Source organism: Sturnira hondurensis, unplaced genomic scaffold, assembly GCF_014824575.4.
Source record: "Sturnira hondurensis isolate 20B ecotype Veracruz unplaced genomic scaffold, ASM1482457v3 Scaffold0023357, whole genome shotgun sequence".
In the NCBI taxonomy this organism is placed as follows: Eukaryota; Metazoa; Chordata; class Mammalia; order Chiroptera; family Phyllostomidae; genus Sturnira; species Sturnira hondurensis.
The window spans coordinates 214,682-237,876 of record NW_028095988.1 but is presented as its reverse complement, the minus strand read 5'-3'; the positions used below and the strand labels follow the sequence as shown (position 1 = coordinate 237,876).

Here is a 23,195-nt window from a genome sequence, read left to right as displayed (position 1 = left end):
CTGGTTTTTATATGGATTTCAGTCCTTTTTTATGCTATTGAGGTTTTCACTAAGTTCAATGAGCATTCTTTTTTTTTTTCAATATTTTATTTATTTATCTTTAGAGGGGAAGGGAAGGAAAGAGGAAGAGAAACATCAATGTATGGTATGGTTACTTCTCGTGCATTCCCGGCTGGGAACTGGCCCCTCCCGGGAACTGGCCTGCAACCCAGGCATGTGCCCTGACTGGGAATCGAACCACGATTGTCTGGTTTGCAGGCCCGCGCTCAATCCACTGAGCTACACCAGCCAGGGCTTTCAATGAGCATTCTTATAACCAATGTTTTGAACTCTGCATTTAGTAGCTTATTTGTCTCCATTTCGTTTAGTTCTTATTTTGGAGTTTTGATCTGTTTTATCTGAGCTATGTTTTTTATTTCCTAATTTTGGCAGCCTCCCTGTATTTATTTCTTCATATTAGGTAGATCTGCTATGTCTCCTAGGCTTGGTAGAGTGGTATAATTTAGTAGGTATCCTGTGGGGTACAGTGGCACAGTTTCCCCCATTACCCAAGCTGGGTACTCAAGGTGCACCCACTGTATGGGTAGTGTACACCCTCCTGTTGTAGTTGAGCTTTGGTTGCTGTTGGCACATCCAAGGTCAGCCACCACCACCTGTATTCTGTCCAGGGTCACACAGAATAACATAAAAATGATCTGCATTTGGCAGCTACTTGTGCTGGGCTTGCTGGTGCTCAGGCGAGGCCAAGCTGTGAACCGAGGCCAGCTGCTGCTAGTGCCCAGCTTGGGACAACTTAGTGAGGGGTAGGGAACTCACTAAAGCCGATGCTTCTTGTTTTCCAGAATTTAGGAGAATGTGAAGCACTGGCCAAGACAAGCAATTCAAATAGAAAAGCCACTGGAAACAGCCTGGGTGGGCTAAATAGTTTGGTGATGCACGGCCTCTAGGAACCACCAGGGCAAGGCAAAGAGTGTGAGCCAGGTTGATAAAATCTCAGATATGGCTCATGCCTGCCAGCTCTGTGGCTCTGTGGGTAGAGAGCTCAGAAAAGGAACAGTGGCCTGTGCCAGCACTTCTGTCTAGGAGACACCCACCCCCACACCTCAGCTTTCATCCTGGTGTTGGGACAATCAAGTTCTTCTCCATATGTCTCTGATGCCTTTCAATCTACTGCCCCCATGTTGCAGTACAGGGGGAGAGAGTCTAGTAAGTCTGTGTATGGGCCCTTGAATAAGATGTGCCACAGAGTCCAGCAGTTTCTGTCTTCCACAGCCTCAATCCCCACTGGTTTTCGTAGCTAGAAGTTATGATAAATTTTCTTCCTGACAATGGAACCCTGGAATGGTGGGCCCGTGTGGGGCTGGGACCCTTCACTCCTTAGATATTGCTCCCAATTTTGATCTGCCACACATGGGTATGATATCAACCTATTTTGTGTTTCCACCCCTCCTAGTCACATTGTAGTTTCTTCTTGAATTCTATAGTTGTAGCACGTCCATTCAGTTCTATTTCTGGTGGTTCTGAATGATGGTTGTTCTATAGTTCACTTATAAATTTGATGTGGTTGTGCAAGGAGGTGAGCTGTGTTTACCTACACCTCCATTTTGCCCAATTTGCTAAATTTCTTTTAAAACACAGGTATCAAGAAAGTATGACCCACACATATGCTGCCTACAAGAGACCCACCTCAGGACAAAAGACCATCACAGACTGAAAGTGAAGGGCTGGAAACAAATTTTCCAAGCAAATGGACAAGTAAAAAAAAGCTGGAGTAGCAATTCTAATATCAGACAAAATAGACTTCAAAAAAAAAGGGCCATAAAGAGAGACCCAGAAGGTCACTTCATAAAACTCAAGGGAAGAATCCACCACCAAGACATTAACATCGTAAATATATATGCACCCAACATAGGAACACCCAAATATATAAAGAAAATCTTAGAGGATTTCAAGAAAGATATTGACAGCAACACAATTATAGCAGGGGATTTTAACACCCCACTGTCAAAAATGGACAGATCTTCCAAACAAAATATCAACAAAGATATTGTGGCATTGAACAATGCCCTAGATGAAATGGACTTAACTAATATATATAGAGCCCTTCACCCCAAAGAAGCTAAATACATATTCTTTTCAAATGCACGTGGAACATTTTCAAAGATAGACCACATGACAGTACACAATGAGCCTCAACAAATTCAAGAAAATTGAAATCATACCAAGCATTTTCTCAGACCACAAGGGACTGAAACTGGAAACCAACCCCAAAGGAAAACACCCCAAAGGGGAGAGGGGAGGGAATTTCAGGGACAAAATGGGAAGGATTTACAGGAACTAGTATAAAGGACACATGGACAACAATTAAGGGGGGTGGATAGGGGAGGAAGGTGGGGAACACGGGGGGGCTTGGGCTGAGATGGGAGTAAAAGACAGAAAACTGTACTTGAAAAATAATTAAAAAAAGAAAAAATACAAATATCAGAGCAAAGGCAACAAAAGCAAAAATAAACAAGTGGGACTGCATCAAACTAAAAAGCTTTTGCGCAGCAAAGGAAACCATCAATAAAATGAAAATTCAACTTTTCAAATGTCAGGAAATATCTGCAAATCCTGTATCATGTAAGAAGTTAATGCCCCAAATATATAAAGAATGCATACAATTCAATAGCAAAAACAAAAAACAAAAACAGGGATTTAAAGCTGTCAAAGGATCTAAACAGAGATGTTTTCCACAGAAGACATTCAGATGGCCAAAGAAAGGTATGCAATGTCACTAATAATCAGGGAAATGCAAGTCAAAACCACAATGAGAGTATCCCCTCATGCTTGTTGGAATGACTATTAACAAAAAAGCAAGAGATAATAAAGGTTGGCCAGAATGTGGTGAGAACAGAACCCTTGGGCACTGTTGGTGAGAATGTAAACTGATGTAGCCACTACCCAAAACAACATGATGGTTCCACATAAAATAAAAAAGAACTACCCCATACATGTTCCGGATATTCCACTTCTAGGTATGTATCCAAAGAAAACAAAGATACTAACTAAAAAATATGCCTGCACCCCCATGTTCACTGTAGCATTATATACAACAGCCAAGACATGGACACAACTTAAGTCCCCATCAACAGATTAAGTGAGTAAAAAATGTGGCATATACACACAATGGAATATTCTCCAACCATTAAAAAAAGGGGGAGATCCTGCCTTTTAGGACATGGATAGGGCTTGCGGACATTATTCTAAATGAAATAAGTCAGACAGAAAAATAAATACCATATGCTCTCACCTATATGTAGAATTCAAACTAAACAAAATAAATGAAACAAAACAAAACTTCCAGTTATAAAATAATTAAGTCTTGTGGATGTAATATACAGCATGGTGACTACAGTTAATAATACTGTATTGTATATTTAAAGTTGATATGGGAATAGATCTTAAAAAGTTCTCATCACCAGGAAAAAAAATAAAACTATATGGGGTGATGGATGTTAATTAAACTTAATGGTGATCATTTGTGTGTATGTGTGTACGTGAGTGTGAAATCATTATATTGAATATCTGAAAGTAATATGTCATTTGTCAATTAAATCTCAAATTTTAAAAATATAGATATCAGGGTATAACACAGAAACAAAAGGTATACCTGTGCACCAAGATCCTTCATGTAGGGCCCAAGTTCACTAAATAGATCATATCCTTGATGAAAGAAGGCCAAATGGGCATACATAAAGGATAGCATCTAATAGGAAAAAAAAGATTAGCATTTTAAAATAAATTCTTCAATAAACATCCGAAAATTCTTAAAAATCCTTATCTTACCTACGTTTTAAAAATTATTCCACAAGAGCCCAAAATATCAAACCTATTTAAAATTAAACCAAGTCATTTTTATTTCTTCTTCTTCTTTTTTAATCCTCACCCAAGGATATTTTTGTATTGATTTTAGAGAGACAGGAAGGGAGAGAAACACTGATTGTCTTCTGTATGCCCCTGACCATGGATCAAACTGGCAATCTAGGTATATGCCCTGACTGGGAATCAAACCTGCAACCTTTGGTGTATGAAATGACGCTACAACCAACTTAGCCACTTAGTCATGGCTGAGTCATTTTTCTTAAGAGTATTTCAGAAATATTAGCAAATATGACAGTGAATTTTTAAAACTGATTTTAGAGAGAGAGAGAGAGAGAGAAGAAGGGAGACAGAGAGAAACAGAAATATTGATTTGTTGTTCAAATTGTTTATGTATGCATTTATTCATTCTTGTATATGCCCTGATTGGGATCAAACCCACAACAAGCCTGGCATATCACGTGATGCTCTAACCAACTGAGCTACTTGGCCAGGGTGACAATCAATTTTACTTAAAAGAAATTTCTAAACAGTTTAAAAATTTAACAATGCCCCCAAATTTTAGTAGTTTGGACTACACCCAGATAATCAAAAATTTCATAGTAATAGTTTAAAGAATCAAGTTTTCAGTAGCTTCACCATCCTCCTAGGTACATCATAAAATATCTATGACTTCAAACAAAATTCACTGGCAAAATGTTAAACTGCAAATAAGACATTAGAAGATTAAAAGGAGAAATAAGTACTCAAAATAATCACACTTTACAAACTACTAGATCACCAAGCACAACCCAAAGTAGGGGAATGCTATTTTTTTTTTCCTTCAAGATATCAAAATAAAATGAGTCAACAGACATTGCTATGGAGGTTCTTTCTATTCATTCCAAAAAGTCCAAAATGTCCTTAATGGGTTAAACATTTTCCCCAAGTTTTCCTATATTTTACCTGTTCATGAGAGAAAAATCACTCCTATTCTTATTAGTTAAGTTGGAACATGAGATGAAATTAAACAATTCAATCACAGTATTAAAAGAATCCACTAACATCTGTGTTATTTTTAGCAAGAAGAGACATGTTTAATTCTCTGAAATCTAAAATAGTTCATACGGTCCTTAGCATTCTAGAATCTTTCAGAAAGAAACATTTTTAAAAAAAGAAAAACGAATTAAATAAAACACAAAGACAAAAGACAAAGCTCACCAAAAATTATTCTGGAATTAGATAAAGATGGTTGTACGACTTTGTGAATATGATATAAAACACTGAATTATATTTTAAAAGAAGGGATATTAATAGCTACAACTACCTGAAAAATGTAAAATATACCAGCACATAAAAACACATAATGAGCATATTAATGAATGATAAACAAGGAAATCAACACATGACAAAGGGTTAATAGTCTTAATATACTAGAGATGTTACAAATCAGTATGAAAAAGATGAACACTCCAACAGAAAAAGAAGCAAAAGACATAAATAAGAAAACACAGGTAGACAAAAATATGGGGAAAATGTTCAAATTCGTTTGTATTAAATAAGTGAAAAATTGAACAATCAGATCATATTATCTACCCCAATTGTGCATAGAGTGGAGGAAACCAATACCTGGTGTTAGTAAAATGCGAAAAACATTCATTAGCATATACTATAAGTAGAAATGTTGTGTAACCCTTGAAATTTGAGAATATTTTTTAAAATTCTTAATAAATGTTCATACCCTTTGACTAAGTACTCTCTTGCCTTACTCTATCCCAAGAAATATTATTCATTAGAACAATTCATTGCAATGCTATATTTTAATGTCAAAAACATGGAAATTACTTTTAAAAATCCATTAATGGGTGAAGTTAATTTATGGTATATTCAAGGTCAGCAACCTATGACCAGTAAACTATATCTAGCTCTACCACTTGCATTTCAATCACCTTTAAGCTAGCAGTGGTTTCTACATTTTAAAATGGTTGAATAAAATGAAAAGACATGAAATTCATGATGCATGAAAATGATGTAAAATTCAAATTTCCTTGTCCATAAAGAACTTTTATTGGAACACAGCCATATCTTGTATTTATATATTGTCTATGGCTGCTTTCTCATTACAATAGCACAGCCAAGTAGTTGTGACACAGACCATATTGCCCACAAAACCTATATTTACTACCTGGCCCTTCAAAAACCACTTTGCCCACTCCTCATAAATTTACATGATAAAGCTCTATCTGGCACAAATATCATCATTAGATAAAAAATATTTAATGGCATATGATGATTTGGGAGGGTATTAGTGGGGAAAAAAAGGGCCCTGAATGATATAGCTCAGTGGGTTGAGCATCATCCAGCAAACTGAAAGGTTGCAGTTTCACTTCCCAGTCCGGGCAAATGCCTGGGTTGCAGGCCAGGTCCCCAGTTGGGGATGAGAAAGAGGGAACCTGTTGTTTTTCCCTCACACATGGGTGTTTCTCTCTCTCTTTTCTCCCCCCTTCCCCCTCTAAATAAATAAACAAACAAACAAATAAAATCTTTTATAAAAAGGAATTGATATAACAATATAAAGAAATGATTCCTTTTCCTTTTAAAAATTAAATGCAATTTTAAAAAGTACACAGGCATGTTTACATATACATACACACATACCCACACACGGAAGAAGAGAAAAAAGACAAAGATATAAACCAACATATTAACAGTGGTACTACTCCCTTGGTAGTAGAATTTATAAGTATTTTTATTTTTTTCTTCATACATTTTATTTTCTAATTTCCTACAACTAACAACATTACTCTCAATCTGGAAAAGGAGGTAGAGGTAAACAGGAAGTAGAATGTGCTTAACCAATCAGAAATACCAAATACATAACACAGAATTTAGGGGAAAGCTAGGTAGAGACAAGGATGCAGAGCAATTCCAATATATCCTTTTAAAAAATAGTGTCAGAGAAAAAAGTTATTTCTAAATTTTCAAAATGTAACAGTGTAATGTCATACCACTATCATTTCCTGCCCACTTCCTTATTAACTTTAAAACAAAAAATAGTAAAAAAAAAAAAAAGATCAGTGTCAACATGGGTATAGAGGCTCAGGAAACAAAGTGATCCTCAATTTTCATCCTATTTGTTTTCTAACTGCACACCAAAGAACAAACCTAAAGGCTGATCAATACATTATCAGCAAACCTAGGAGAAAAAATTCTCTAAATGCTATTTATGTATGCCCTCAATCTCATATATTTAAGTGTATGATTTAAAGAGATCCACATAAATAACTATTAAGATGAAGGAAACAAAAAAGTGGGCAATATATATTTAGTACAAAAAAGATAAATACAAAGATTAATTAAAAACCTGGAGCCCTGGCTGGTGTAGCTCAGTGGATTGAGCGCGGGCCTGCGAACCAGATGATCGCGGTTCAATTCCCAGTCAGGGCACATGCCTGGGTTGCAGGCCAGTTCCCAGCAGGGGCCAGTTCCCAGCAGGGGATGCACGAGAAGCAACCATACACTGATGTTTCTCTTCCTCTCTCCTTCCCTTCCCCTCTAAAGATGAATAAATAAAATTAAAAAAAAAAAAAAACCTGGAATAAATATGTATGTACTGGGTTGGCCAAAAAGTCTATGACATTTTTTTCTATAAAATAAAAGACACATTTTTCATTTTCATCAGATAGCTTTTTTGATTCGGATATTTTGAGCATGTTGGCTACCTCCCACTATTGGCTCCTAGTGGGCAGAAGTCAGGCGTGCTGCTAAACATCTTCCAGTGCATAAAACAGCCCCACAGCAAAAAATTATTTCGCTAAAATGTCAATAGCACCAAGAAACTGCGCAAACCACTTTGGACAAGGTCAATCAGTCACAGCATCTTCTCCATATACTGCACACATCTGTTTTTGTGTGTGTTTCAGTTCTGCTTTTTACCTTTCTTTTTTTTTTGAAGATTTTATTTATTTATCTTTAGAGGGGAAGGGAAGGAGAGAGGGAGAGAAATATCAGTGTATGGTTGCCCCTAGTGCATCCCCTGCTGGGAACCGGCCTGCAACCCAGGCATGTGCCCTGACTGGGAATTGAGTCGCCGTTGTTTGGTTCAAAGATCTGTACTCAATCCACTGAGCTACACCAGCCAGGGCTGCTTTTTACCTTTCTTGAAATAATACAGCAAAATATGCTGAAAATGTTTTGTATCTTCCTCCACCACCAATATTAAAATGGCCACACAGAAATTCACCAATTTTGATAACTTCAAAAAAATGCACACTGATATAACAGCTGTCACAATACACTATAACAAAATTGTTTTGAATGACGTTAAAGACAACTAAGCACTAGTAGAGCCCTCATTTGGGAAAAAAGCAACAAATTTTTTGGCTAAACCAATGCACACACACACACATATCATACTTCCTTAAAGACTTAAATATGTACATGTAATTTCATATAAAGATATTTAAAACATCATTTCAATAAATATCTTACTGATTTTAGGATTTCTGATCTTCTTTTTGATTGAAGAACATTAATCTGAGGGAAAATACACTTCATTAATCATTATTTTAAAAACTAATCCATAATGCAACATTGTAAAAATTGCTTATTCTAAAGGTTTAACATTTTTCTGAAAGTAAATTTAAAAATTCAGGTTTTTTTTTATTCTTTGGCCTACTTTTTGTGAAAACTGTAAAGACAGACATAGCAATGAAACTCTCATCTATGTTTGATCTCAAAGAAAAACTGAGCTTAAATCATAATAGTGTAGTGCTAAATCTATCACTTTGATAGATATTTGAATTTCTTAGAATTCCATCGTTTTCATATTCTTCTTATCTAATTTGCTCACCGAGACCCTTTAACATACATTCTAATGCAAACTGTAATTACTTTTACCACTACCTTATCTTTTCTAGACTGTTGCAACAGTTTCCACTCATGACTCAGAAACCAGAAGGATTTTTTTTTTTTTAAGATTTTATTTATTTATCTTAGAGGGGAAGGGAAGGAGAGAGAGAGAGAGAAATATCAATGTATGGTTGCTTCTCATGCATCCCCTACCGGGAACCAGGAACTGGGAACTGGCAGCTGGCCTGCAACCCAGGCATGTGCCCTGACTGGGAATCGAACCGCGATCATGTGGTTCGCAGGCCCGCGCTCAATCCACTGAGCTACACCAGCCAGGGCTGGATGTTTTGTTTTTTTAAAGATCTTATTTATTTGTTTTTAGAGAGGGGAAGAGAGGGAAAGAAACATCAATGTGCGATCGTCTCTTGTGCACCCCTACCTTTAGTGGGGACATGGCTTGCAACCCAGGCATATGTCCCAGGCTGGAAATCAAATGGGCGCCCCTGTGGTTCACAGGCTGGCACTCAATCCACTGAGACACACCAGCCAGGGCCCAGAGTGATCTTTTAAAATGTAAATCAGATCATGTTCCATTCAACTTAAAACTTTCCAACTCTCTAACACAGCCTTCAATGCCTTTTGTGATTGGGCCCTGCCTATCTCTCCAACCTAGTTTTCTACCACTTTCCATCTTTTGGTGTTCAACCACTACAAGACTACTCCCACCTCATTGCCTTCATACTAGTTGTTGTACCTTCACATCATGATATTCTGCCTAGATGAACACAGGGCTGTGTTTGATTTTGAGCAGGTCCTAGCTTAAATACTAACTCTTCACAAAGGTCTAAAGAAGGCTGTATACACTCTTTAGTACATGAACCCTATTTATTTTCTTCATAGCAATCATAACGACCTCATAGTTTCTTATTTATGTCTTTTCCCCAACTGAAGGGTAAGCTCTGTGAGACCAGGACCTTGCCTTCTTCCCAGTTGTATTCTCCAAGTGGTACATAATAAGCACTCAATAAATATTTCTTAAGTAATTTGATAAATTTTATTTATTTTTATTTTTATTTTTTTAAGATTTTATTTATTTATCTTTAGAGGGGAAGGGAAGGAGAGAAGTATCAATGTATGGTTGCCTCTTGTGAGTCCCCCGCTGGGAACTAGCCTGCAGGGACCCAGCCTGCAACCCAGGAATGTGCCCTGACTGGGAATCGAACCGTGATCATGTGGTTCGCAGGCCTGAGCCAGCCAGGGCCCTAATTTGATAAATTTTAAATAAATATTTTAATTAGACTAAATTTACTAAAAGATCAGTAAATTATGAAATGTGCACTTTGTGGTATTTCTCCCAACACTGGAAATTCGTAACATTTTATTTTTGTCTGTTATATATCAATTTAATAAAATAAAATGTTATACAAAAGAATCATTCATTTTGTTAATATTGTCCAATACGGGTATTACAGAATTTCTGCTTTTTTGTATATCCCTCTCACTGAATATTCTGCCTGTGATTTATAAATTCTTTTAAAGCACTGATGAAAAAACAAAAACAGACCAAGAAAAACACAAATAACTTTGTTTAACTAAGCATACTTTCTTCTGCTTGTCTTTTCCAAGGTCTATTCAGTTTTCAGAACTACAATATTAACTTTCAAATGCTCCAAGAAAAAGCAGAGACTATAAATAACCTATTATTCAAACTCTGAAAAATGTTAAAAGTGCCTTTGTTTTGTGTTTTCCCTGTATGGCAATGAAAAACAGCATTTACTTGGATGGGAAAAGTATATTCTAATATTTAAAGAGCTACTTTATAAATCTGGATACTAATTGTTTACTGGTCTCCAAATTAAATAGTATGGCCATATCATAAAGTGACACCACAGTTATTATCAGAAAAATCAAAGAAACTAATACTTATGGGGAAGGGAGGCCTCATAACTTAAAAGTACTTGATGGACACCAAAGGAAACAGATAATTCATAATATGCACATTTGAAAATAATGAACATTTAGCTGAATCCCCCTCCCCAAATAAAATTTAAAATTAGGCCATTCATTCTTGCAAGAAACATTTACTATCTATTTTCCAACCACTAGACTAGAGGGAAGGGCTATATCTATGAATAGAAAAGAAATAAATTAATAATTACAATAAATGGGTTAAATGCTCTAAGAGCAATGTGTATGATAATATTATGGAAGCACAGAGGCAGAGTCAAAAATGATTCATTTTGTCTGGAGAAGTTTAAGTAACTCTAACCACAAAAGAGAGAATGAATTAGTAATGGAGCTGATAAAAGCAATGCAAAAAAGTCCAGCTACATGAGAACATCTTAATACCCTAGAGAAGAAACAATTAGGACAACAGCAAGAGTGAGAAAGAAATGATTTAAGAGGTACACAGATCTTTTCAGTAATATAAAATGGAGTAAAAATAGCCTCTTCAACAAATGGTGAAGAGGCAGTTTTGGTTATTAAATATAGTAGCTGAGGAAAATATCTGCTATATCTTCCTATTTTAGGGAGTGAGAAGATAGCAGAGAGTTAGGTGGGAGCAGAGCCCAGTTCTCCCTGTGTCCAGCTGGAACACCCAGCTGATCTGAGGAACAGAGTGAACAGCCAATGAAATCCCAGCTTATATGAAGTTTGGAGGCTAAATATTGTAGAGGACGTTGAAAAACTGATGGTGAGGAGATTGTACTGGGATGGTAAGGTCCCTGGGATCTGAGCAGGGTCCTAGACCACTTGCAGACTGGTACAACCACTCTGGAAAACAGTATGGAATTTCCTCAGAAAACTAACAATGGAACTGCCTTTTGACCCAGCAATTTCACTGCTAGGGTTATATACTAAAGGATTATATACTAAGAACCCTGACACACCAATCTAAAAGAACCTATACACCCCAATTGTTCACAGCAGCACAATTTACAATAGCTAAGTGCTGGAAGCAACCCAGATGCCCATCAGTAAATGAATGGATCAAAAAACTATGGTACATTTACACAATGGAATAGTAGGCAGCAGAAAGAGAGAAGGAGCTCCTACCCTTTTCAACAGCATGGATGGAACTGGAGAGAATTATGGTAAGTGAAATAAGCCAGGCAGTTAAAGACAAATACCATATGACCTCACATTTAACTGGAACCTAATCGACAAAACAAGCAAGCAAGCAAACAAAATATAACTAAAGCTACTGAAATTAGGAACAAGCTGACAGTAACCAGATAGGAGAGGGGAGGGGTTTGCAGGAACAATTATAAAGGACACATAGACAGTAACAAGGGGGTATGGGGTGGGGGAGAAAGGCAGAAAACTATACTTGAACAACAATAGAAATCAAAAGTATTTTTTTAAAATTCTCCTATTTTGGACTCCATTCAGTTAGGTAAGAACAAAAAGAAGCTCTGGGAAGATGTCAGTTTTGGACAAAAAAGAATGTGGTACTTTGGCCAATAAAATAGAGTTTATCATTTCTTTACAGTGATAAATCAGGCAAAGCAGCATGATGAAACTCTCAGAGAAATTATAAAGTCAGAAAAGTATAGAATGGGAAATCAGAGGACTTGTGGCCAAGATGGAGGCGTAGGTGGAAACACTGTGCCTCCTCCCACAACTAAATTTAAAGACAGCAAAGTTTTAGAAACAAAAACGCAGCCATAACAGTGAAAATTGAACTGTATGGAAGTCCAAAAACAACTAACCACTCAGCCAGACTGGTAAGAGGGGCGGAGTCAGCGGCAGAGCATAGTCAGGCTGGAATGATTGTTCGGTCCCACCGACCCAGGAGTAGAGGCGGTTGGTGGATCCCAGGTGTGGGGTGGGGACGGGAGGACCCAGTGAGGGTGCAGGGTGGCTGGCTGACTACGGTCACACATTCGCGCACAGATAAACCAAGCGAAGGAGTAAACAGTGAGACAGACTGCTCAGGTTAAAGCCCCAGAGACGGGAATTAGAACCTGAAAGTACCAACTGGAAAGACTTTCTCGGGGTCGAGGGGCCAGGAGAGGCTCCCAGGCTCACAGAGAGTTCACTGGAGAGACCCACAGTGTCCTGGAGAGTACATGGGCCCACACACCCGGAACAAGCACCAAAGGGGCCCAATTTGCTTGTGGGAAGCTGCAGAGGGGACAGAAATCTGAGAGGGAGCAGAGTGGAACAAAGAGCCATTTTTCCCCCTCTCTGGCCCTGCCCCCACATACAGCATCACAACCCAGCAATTGGGTCGCCCAGCCCTGGTGAACACCTAAGGCTCTGACCCTCATACATAACAGGTGCAAACAGACCAAAAATTATGACTCAAGAACAGCTCAAAGCCCCAGAGCCTATAATTCTAAGTGACCGAGAAATAGCCAACCTTTCAGATGCACAGTTCAAAACAATGGTGATCAGGATGCTCACAGAATTGGTTGATTTTAGTCACAAGTTAGAGGAACATATGAAGGCTAAACTGATTGAAATGAAGGGAAATGCACAGGAAATCAATAGTGATGGAAAGGAAACTGGGACTCAAATCAAGGAAGTGGACCAGAAGGAAGAAAGAAACAACCAAACAGAAAAGAAGGAAGAATCAAGAATTCAAAAAAATGAGGAGAGGCTTAGGAACGTCCAGGACATCATTAAACGTTCCAATATCCGAATTATAGGGGTACCAGAAGGGGAAAAGAAATAGCCACGAGTGGAAAACTTATTTGAACAAATAATAAAGGAGAACTTCCCCAGTCTGGCAAATAGACTTACAGGAAATCCAGGAAGCTCATCGGGCTGTCAGCTGATTTCTCAAAAGAGACCTTACAGGCAAGAAGGGGCTGGAAAGAAGTATTCCAAGTCATGAAATCCAGAGACCTACAGCCAAGATTGCTCTATTCGGCAAAGCTTTCATTTAGAATGGAAGGGCAGGTAAAGTGCTCCTCAGACAAGGTCAAATTCAAGGAGTTCATCATCACCAAGCCCTTCTTATATGAAATGTTAAAGAGACTTATCTAAGAAAAAGAAGATGAAAAATATGAACAGTGAAAGGACAGCAAACTCACAGTTATTGACAGCCACACCTAAAACAAAAGCAAACTAAGAGGACAGGTAGATCGGGAGCTGAACCATAGAAATGGAGATCACATGGAGGGTTAGCAACAGGGGAGTGGGAAGAGGAGAAGGGGGAAGAAGGTACAGAGAATAAGTAGTGTAGACAGTAGGTAGAAAATAGACAGGGGGGAGGGCAGGAATACTATGGGAAATACAGAATGTAAAGAACTTGTGACACATGGACATAAATGAAAGGGGGGGATGGTGGGGGAGGGGTGTGCAGGGTGGAGGGGAGTGAAGGGGGGGAATGGGACAACTGTAATGGCATAATCAATAAAATATATTTTTTTAAAAAGTATATGATCAGAGATAAAACCCTGAAAAAGAGACTGAAAAGGTGGGCAAAGGAGAGAAGCCCATGGAAGAAATCGAAAGGAAATAGAAGATGACCTAAAAGTGGCTTGGAATAAATTAACAGAAAAGTATGCTTTAAGAAAGAGAGTATGGCCTGGCAGGTGTAGTTCAGTGGATTGAGCACGGGCCTGTGAACCACATGATTGCGGTTCGATTCCCAGTCAGGGCACATGCCTGGGTTGCAGGCCAGTTCCCAGCGGAGGACTCACGAGGGGCAACCATACATTGTTGTTTCTCTCCTTCTCTCCTTTCCTTCCTCTCTAAAGACAAATAAATAAAATCTTAAAAAAAAAAAAAGAAAGAGTATGGCTTACATTTTCAGTGAAATAAAATAGTCAAAAACTAAAATATATCTACGGAATAACACTTAACATGAGCCATGTCAGTGGAATGGGGAAAGAAAACTTACACTAGCAGAGGAAGTAGTATGAATGTGAAGCAGGTAAAAGGAGACAGGGAATACAGACTACTCCACTCTAGAAGCCTTTAATTAATAAAGAAAGTTTACTTCATTTTTAAAAAATTTACTTCCCACTTAACAAGAACTTAACCAAAAAATTCAAAGTCATTTTCTACTGTTTTGCAAAGTTATCTGAGTAGTTTTTAGTCACTAACTTGTATACTGTTATTTATGTATTATTTTAAGAAAGCATTAACTCAACAGTCTCTAGGAACTCACTGCTGTTATACAGATTTAGAAAAAATAATTCCCTAAGCATTAAAGCTTCTAAGTTTTAAACTCTATAGTCTATCTATAGGGGCATTAACATACATGTGATATAATGTATAATGTACACCTTCATTTTTCATTTCTCTCAAATTTCTTTAGAGACCTGTCACCTTGAAATAAAATTGGTTTCAATTATACACTGGACCAGAAGATCACCAGGAAACTTCCCAAACATTGGTCTCTAGTTTTAAAGAGCAGCACCTAATGCAAAACATGAGAAAACTACTTCTAGAAATATTTTTTCGTTTGACAATATGGTATGCCTTAGTACCTCTAGAATCTACTCTAAAGAAATAATACAAAATATGGAGGAAAATGTATACAAAGATGTTATTATCATTTAAAATTACTGAAAATTGTATTTTCACTACTGCCAGTAAAACTGGAAACACTAAAAATGTCTCATTATCAAATATTAATTAAATTGACACAGCAACTCCACAAAATAAAATATAGCAATTAAAAATGCTTTTTACAATATTTAAAATGGCAGGATGGATACTGTTAACTGAAAAAGGGGAGAAATCTTAACCAAAGTTATAGGTATCTACACAGAGAGATATACAAACAAGTTAAATTTTTTCACAAAATTTCAGTTTAATTTTAAACTAAAAAAGAACCTATTATTAATTCGTTTCAGGGCAATTACTCAAAAGTAATGACATGTTTAGTAAGCATTTTTTGAAAATATGTAATAATGTACCTGAAGTACATAGTCGAGGGCTATGTGTCGAAAACATTTTCTTGTTGCTGTCAGAATGTTTGCAGCTTCTTCAACTTCGTGCTGTTTGTTTCTCTGTACTTGAGCATTTTTTACTAATGCATTTTCTTTTTCTTCACTGACTTTTTCGAATTGCTTTTTGGCATCTTTGAATTTTCTAAGATCTCTAAAATATAAAATCCATGAGACTTTTATAAAGTTTTCTTGATCAAAAATTTTAACAGAATAACATTTAGAATTTAATTCTTATGTACCTCTATTTATTTGATTCACTGTGCAGAAATACTCAATTGTTCTGCCAAATATCATACATATTGCTTTCCAATTATATATATAATTCTCAACATAGTCACCTAACATTTCCTTACTTAAAACTATGAATTTGAGGTGAATATAAATGATCAAATTAACATTTTAGAAACATAAAAGGCAAAGTTAATTCTTTGTCCCCTAAAGAAAAGTCCACTGACATGTATCATTATTTAAACAGATGATTTTAAAATAGTATTTACTAAATACTATGGAAATTTACTAAAAATGTAAATTCCAATGTTCCTTCTCTCCCAGAGATTACAATTCTTTAGTCTTTAGGATAAATCCTAGAAACCTACGGTGGTTTAAGACACACTCTTGATTTTACTGTAATAGGTTGTCTCAGACCACACTTTAAGAAACAACATTCATTTCTTGTTGAAGGAATCTACTGGTCCAAAGGACACAAATATTCTTAATACACAAACTCATAATGCTTTCTAAAAGAATTCTTGAACCCCAAAAGGGTAACAATGTCAATTTCAATAATCTGAATATCTGAAATCCTAGATTCATTAATGATCTTAGGTAGGTACATAACATCATTTTGCTTTTATTTTTTCTATCAGAGAAGTAGGCAAATTAGCTTGAAGTCAAACAACTTTAAAATAATAATACTAATAAAGTTTACCTAAGAAAGGACTCTTGTAAGAAGCCATTAACTCTCCTGTATACATTCCATCTGGACATTCTGACTATCAGCCTATTATGAAGCAATTTATAAAGAATCTGCAGGACATCACCTCCACAACACCAATTCTAACTTACTGAACAGCAGTGCCTTATATTCATGTGATCTGTAACTATTTACCGCTTATAACATCTATACTTTAACCTAAACACTGTATTATAATCAACTTTATCTGTAATTTTATATATTCTCACTTAGGAATAATTAGAGAAAATCTGAATTATTAATTTGGAAAAGGAAAATTTGGTAATTTTTTAGGTCTAGTTTCATTGGATTTCACATATGAAATGTAAAGAATGTGACAAAAAGCATGTACTTTCATTTGTCATTCTCATATATTATTTCCTCTTCAGAGAAAATGCCATAATGAGACAATAAAAATAATACCAACTAAACTAAATTGAGAGTATTTCAACCACTCTAGAGGTTTGCTTTGATTTTGAAAGGTCATTAATTTAATTTTTTAAAATTTATAACAATTTTAGTTATGTATCCTGAACACATATTTCATGACATAAATGATTCACTATAAGGCAATATAAATCTGATCCTTTGCAGGATAATCCAGAGAAAAATGAAACACACATTTTACAAAGCAAAACAAAAAAAACCCTGATATTTTTGTATTCATGTTCCATAATTTCCACCCAAAGACAGCAACTCCCAGATGTAATAATTAACTAATGGCTCTTCTTTTTCCTTTACTACAACTGACTTACTCTTTAACAAAGTTCTGAAGCTGGGCCTTAATTGATCTCTGAGTTTGGTCAAATAGGATCTAAAAGACAAAATGTAACATTAAACAATTAGAAAAGTAAATAAAAAATGATTTTAATTTTCTTTCATTTCTTTAAGTTCTATAATTATTACACCCCTCTATCAATACACTCCAATTTCTAATACATTTAATTCTTATTCAAGACTATATAAGAAATAAACACTTAAAAGAAGAAACAAACTGATTTTCCCGCTAATTTCATCTGGTCTAAAAAATAAAATCCCTTCTATTTACAGAGGAAATCAAATTTGCTTTAATATTTTTTAAAAATGCCCTGGCTGGTGTGGCGCAGTGGTTTGAGCAGCAGCCTGGGAGCATCAGAGAGGCAAACGATCCACGTTTCTCTTGCACATCAATGTTTCTCTCCCTCTCTTTCCCCCTCCCTGACCCTTTCTCTAAAAATAAAGATCTTTAAAAAGAATAATGATTAAAAAGTATTTAAATAAAATGTTCAAATAGTACAGCAATTTATTTCCTTGATTTTAATTTAGTCTTTGAAAGACAACCTAAGAATAATACAAATTCTACTCATCCACAACAGAAAGTTCTTAATCTCATATATTAAAGCACACCAAATTAAAACAACTCCATAACTACCTTATATCTATGTCAGATGAACAGGGAGAAAAATAAATATTCAAAACAAAAAGGTAATCCTGTATCTTTCTACTAATTAAAAACAGGACTGATTTCATTCTCTCTGAAATCTTGCTATTAGCAGTGTCATGTTCTCACCTGAAAATCAAACACACACACACACACACACACACACACACACACACACACTGCAGACTGAGTCCAGGGTTTAAAAATCTGTCAATTTACTTCCAAAGAGAGAGAAAAAAATCCTATATTATGTTAAACCCAAAGTACAATACCCAAAATAAGCAGAAGGAAGCAAATAATAAAAATCAAAGCAAAAGTCAATGAAACAGAAAACAAAATCAGTAGCCAAAAATCAATGAAACCAAAGCATAGTTTTTTGAGAAGATGTAGAAAATTGATTAACCTCTAGCCAAAGTGATAAGAAGAAAATAAATCACATTTTTCAAATATTAAGAGAAGTAATTTTACCACAGATTCTACAGATATTAAAACCAGAGGAACTAGGGAATTGTATGCCTGTAAATTCAACAAACGAAATGAGTAAGTTCTTTGAAAGACAAAAATTACTAAAGTCCACAATAACCTAAATAGAATTAAAGAAATAGAATCCAGAGTTTAAAACTCCTATATCTTTATAATGTTAAACCTACACTTACCTAGCAATCTCACTCCTAAGTTATTGCCCAAGAGAAATAAAAACTTAGGGGCCCTGGCTGGTGTAGCTCAGTGGATTGAGCGTGGGCCTGTGAACCACCCGATCGCGGTTCAATTCCCAGTCAGGGGACGTGCCTGGGTTGCAGGCCAGTTCCCGGTTCCCAGCAGGGGACGAATGAGAGGCAACCATACATTGATACTTCTCTTTCTCCTTCTCCTTCTCTCTCTCTCTCCTTCCCTTCCCCTCTAAGATAAATAAATAAAATCTTAAAAAAAAATTTAGGTTTATAACAAAACTTGTACATCAATAGCAGTTTCATTCCTAATTGCAAAAAACTGGAAACAACCCAAATGTCTCTGGAGAAACAAATTCTGGTACATCAATACAATGAAATACTACTCAGCAACAAAAAGGCACAACTATTAATGCATGCAAAAACATATATGAATCTCAATGAATTTTGCTAAGTAAAATAAGCCATTCAAAAGGCTTCAAGCTGAATGATTCCACTTATATGACATTTAGGAAAAGACAAAACTATAGGGATTGAAAACAAATGAGTAATTTCCAGGGCAGGGGGTAAGAGGAAGGGCTGACAAATGACAGGGTTATCAGGGTTATCCTGAGGGTATTTTTAGATAATGGAACTGCATCTTGACTGTGAGATGCATCCTGACTGCAGATCCAATTATATGCATTTGTTAAAGCTCATAAAGTTGTATACCACAAGGAATCGATTGTGTTATACTTAAATTTTAAGATAGTTAAACTATGATAAAGGGTACACATGAACCAACAGATTTTTAAAAGAATGTAAGAAACAAACAGCATACTAATGAGGTTGACTGAAAGGACATATAGAAACAGAAAAACCAACAAGAAAAACCAATAACAACATTTAAAAAAATTAACCATATAACACTGGATAAAGCAAGAGTATGTTATCAACAGAACATGTTCTCTAAACTCAATGTAATTAAATTATACTACTGATACACAAGAATATAGAGATCTCAAAATTTGTATGCCAAGTGAAAGATCTCTCTCAGACACAAATAGTGTATTATCCCATTTACATGGGGTTATGAAACAAGCAAAACTAGTTAGAGAAAATACCCAGAACCGTACTTGCCTTGGGAGTGTGGGTTGGGACTGTCTGGGAAGAAGTATGAGAAAACTTTCTAGGTAATGGAATGATCTTAATCTTAAAAGAGAATTGGGTTACACACATGTATGCATTTATCAAAATTCATTATTAGTACACTTAAGTGATGCATTGGACTATATTTAAATTTTACCTCAAAATTAAAAAAACTAAAAATATTAAACTCACAAATGATGCATGGGAATGTATTGTATTTAGAAGTGAAATAGGCCCTGGCTGGTGTAGCTCAGTGGATTGAGTGCGGGCCTGCGAACCACACGATCTCAGTTCGATTCCCAGTCAAGGCACATGCCTGGGTTGCAGGCCAGTTCCCAGCAGGGGATGCATGAGAAGCAACCATACATTGATATTTCTCTCCTTCTCTCCTTCCCTTCCCTTCTAAAGATAAATACATAAAGTCTTAGAAAAAAAAATTTTTAAAGTTAAAAAAAAGTGAAATAGGCTACTTATAGGCTATTGCCTACAAATTATCTTATAATATATCAGTAACAGGTAGATTGATGCAAGGATAGAAGGAAGAATAAGTAGAGAGATAGGTGATAAAGCAAATGTATCTAGTGGGTGAGCATATGAATGTGTACTGTAAAATTATTTCAACTCCTAATAATAAAGAATCAGAAAAAGTCCCTTCCCCTCAAAAACATTTATTACACCCTTTTTTTAAAAAAAAGCTCTACAAAGATGTCCTCACCAGTGAATCCTTCCAGACATAAAGGTAGAAAAAAATACTAGTTCTACTGAAACTCTTCTCCCCAAAATCTATTCTATCAGAAAATCTATTCACAAGAAATTATTTATAAGGGACAAAACCATACAAAGACTTTCTAAGAAAAGCTACAAAAAATTCTTAAGAATACATAATGATATATAATAATATATAAAAAGAAAAATAGATAATAATCAATTAGGATTTATCCTAGGAAAGCAACACTGATTTAATAATAAAAAAATCAGTCAATATAATTCACCAAATTAACACACTGAAAACAAAAAAAACCTATATGATCATCTCAATAGATAAAGAAAATCATTAGACAAAAATCCAATATTCATGCCTAATAAAAATTATTAGAAATCTGGGAATAAAAGGGTCTCTCCTCACCCAATAAAGGGCACATGTGAAAAACCTACGGCTAACATATTTAGTGATGAAAGGCTACTTTTCCACTATAGTTGAGAACAAGGTAAAGATGCCTATTCTCATCACTTCTACACAATAATGTACTGGAAATCCTAGCAATGCAATAAAGAAAAAAAAAAACCCCAAAGCAGACATATTAGAAAGAATATAAAACTGTTTTTATTCATGGGGTACATATGATTGACTGCATAGATAACACTATAAAATCAACAGTAAAATGTACCAGAATGGTTGCTTTTGTAAACATATACCAAAATTAGTGGTATTGCTATATACCACCAATGGCCAATTAGAAAATGTGAACTTTTAGAAAGAATACTGTTAACACTAGCATCAAAAAAAGGAAAATGCTTAGGAATAAATTTGACTAAAGATATGAAAAACTCATACCAGGAAAAGTTAAATAAATGGAGAGATATACTTTGTTTATAGATTAGAAAATTCAATATTAGTAAGATGTCAATTCTTTTTTTAAAAATAATTTTTTAATTCAATTCTTGTTCAAGTACAGCTTTCTGTCTTATATTCCCAACCCTGCCCGCCCCCCGCCCCATGCTCCCCAGTAAGATGTCAATTCTAACCAAATTTATTTTTGATTTGATGCAGTCCTACTTCAAATCCCAGTAAAGATTTGTGTAGAATTTAAAAACCTGATTCTGAAATTTATATGAAAATGTAAAGGACCTAGAATAGCCAAACTAAAAAGGACAAAAAAAAAAAAAAGAACAGAGTTGGAATACTTTGTTCCATCTTGAAATCAGGTGCCCACACTACCTGATTTCAAGACTTATTATGAAAGCTATAGTAATCAAGGCAGTTGTGGTACTAAAATAAATATAGACAAAGAGATCAATAAAACACAAGAATCCAGAAATGAAAACATGCAGTCAACTTTTTTAAACACAGGGAGTCAATAGGGAAAAGATAATTTTTTTGGAATTTATTTTATCATACTATTACAGTTGTCCCCTCCTTTATTGCTCTAAGCTCTGCACCCCCCTCCCATCTGCATTCCCCCCACCTTAGTACATGTCCATGGGTTGTACATATAAGTTCTTTGGCTTCTACATTTCTTATGCTATTCTTAACCTTCTCTTGTCTGTTTTGTACCTACCATTTATGTATGCTACTTATTTCCTGTACCTTTTCACCCATTCTCACCCCTCCCCCTCCCCACTGATAACCCTCCATGTGATCTCCATTTCTGTGATTCTGTTCCTGTTCTAGTTGTTTGCTTAGTTTCTTTTTTTGATTTTTTTTTAGGCCCAGTTGTTGATAGTTATAAGTTTGTTGTCATTTTACTATTCATAGTGTTGATCTTACTCTTTTCCTTAAGTCCCTTTAACATTTCATATAATAAGGGCTTGGTGATGATGAACTCCTTGAACTTGACCTTATCTGGGAAGCACTGCATCTGCCCTTCCATTCCAAATGATAGCTTTGCTTGGATGTAGGACCTTGCCGTTAATGACTTTGAATACTTCTTTCCAGCCCTTTCCTTCCTGCAATGTTTCTTTTGAGAAATCAGGCGACAGTCTTATGGGCACTCCTTTGTAGGTAACTGTCTCCTCTCTTGCTGCTTTTAAGATTCTCTCCTTATCTTTAATCTTGGGTAATGTAATTATGATGTGCCTTGGTGTGTGCTTCCTTGGGTCCAACTTCTTTGGGACTCTCTGAGCTTCCCGGACTTAAATCTATTTCCTTTGGCAGATTGGGGAAGTTCTCCTTCATTAGTTTTTCAAATAAGTTTTCAATTACTTGCTCTTGCTCTTCCTCTTCTCTGTCTGGCACCCCTATGATTCAGATGTTGGAATGTTTAAACTTATCCTAGAGGTTCCAAAGCCTCCTCATTTTTTTGAATTCTTGTTTTTTCATTCTGTTCTGGTTGAATGTTTATTTCTTCCTTCTGCTCCAAACCATTGAATTAAGTCCCGGTTTCCTTCCCTTCATTGTTGTCTCCCTGTATGTACATTTCCCTTTATTTCACTTTCTATAAACTTCACTTTTTCCTCCATTTCATGACCATACTCAACCATTTCTGTGAGCATACTGATTACCAGTGTTTTGAACTGTGCATCTGACAAGCTGGCTATCTCTTCATCACTTAGTTGTATTTTTGTCTGGAGCTTTGATCTGTTCTTTCATTTGGGCCTTTTTTTTTTTTTTGGTCTTGGCATACTTGTTGCAAAGTAAAGAGTTGAGCCTTAAGTATTTCCTAGGGTCGGACAACCCAGGTTGTTGTGTTGTGGAGCTGTAGGTG

General features: G+C 35.9%; 1 protein-coding gene across 6 annotated transcripts in view; it reads right to left on the bottom strand.

Moving 5' to 3' along the window:
• The window catches only part of ACAP2 (ArfGAP with coiled-coil, ankyrin repeat and PH domains 2), a 143,186-nt gene that overhangs the window by 59,793 nt on the left and 60,198 nt on the right, over positions 1-23,195 (bottom strand). For all 6 annotated transcript variants that reach the window (XM_037037658.1, XM_037037659.1, XM_037037662.1 and 3 more), the window contains exons 5-8: positions 17,310-17,368; positions 15,570-15,753; positions 8,332-8,376; positions 3,653-3,748 (exon numbers count right to left, since the gene is read on the bottom strand). In XM_037037658.1, the coding sequence (XP_036893553.1) occupies positions 3,653-3,748; positions 8,332-8,376; positions 15,570-15,753; positions 17,310-17,368 (384 nt within the window). The remainder of the gene's footprint in view (positions 1-3,652; positions 3,749-8,331; positions 8,377-15,569; positions 15,754-17,309; positions 17,369-23,195) is intronic.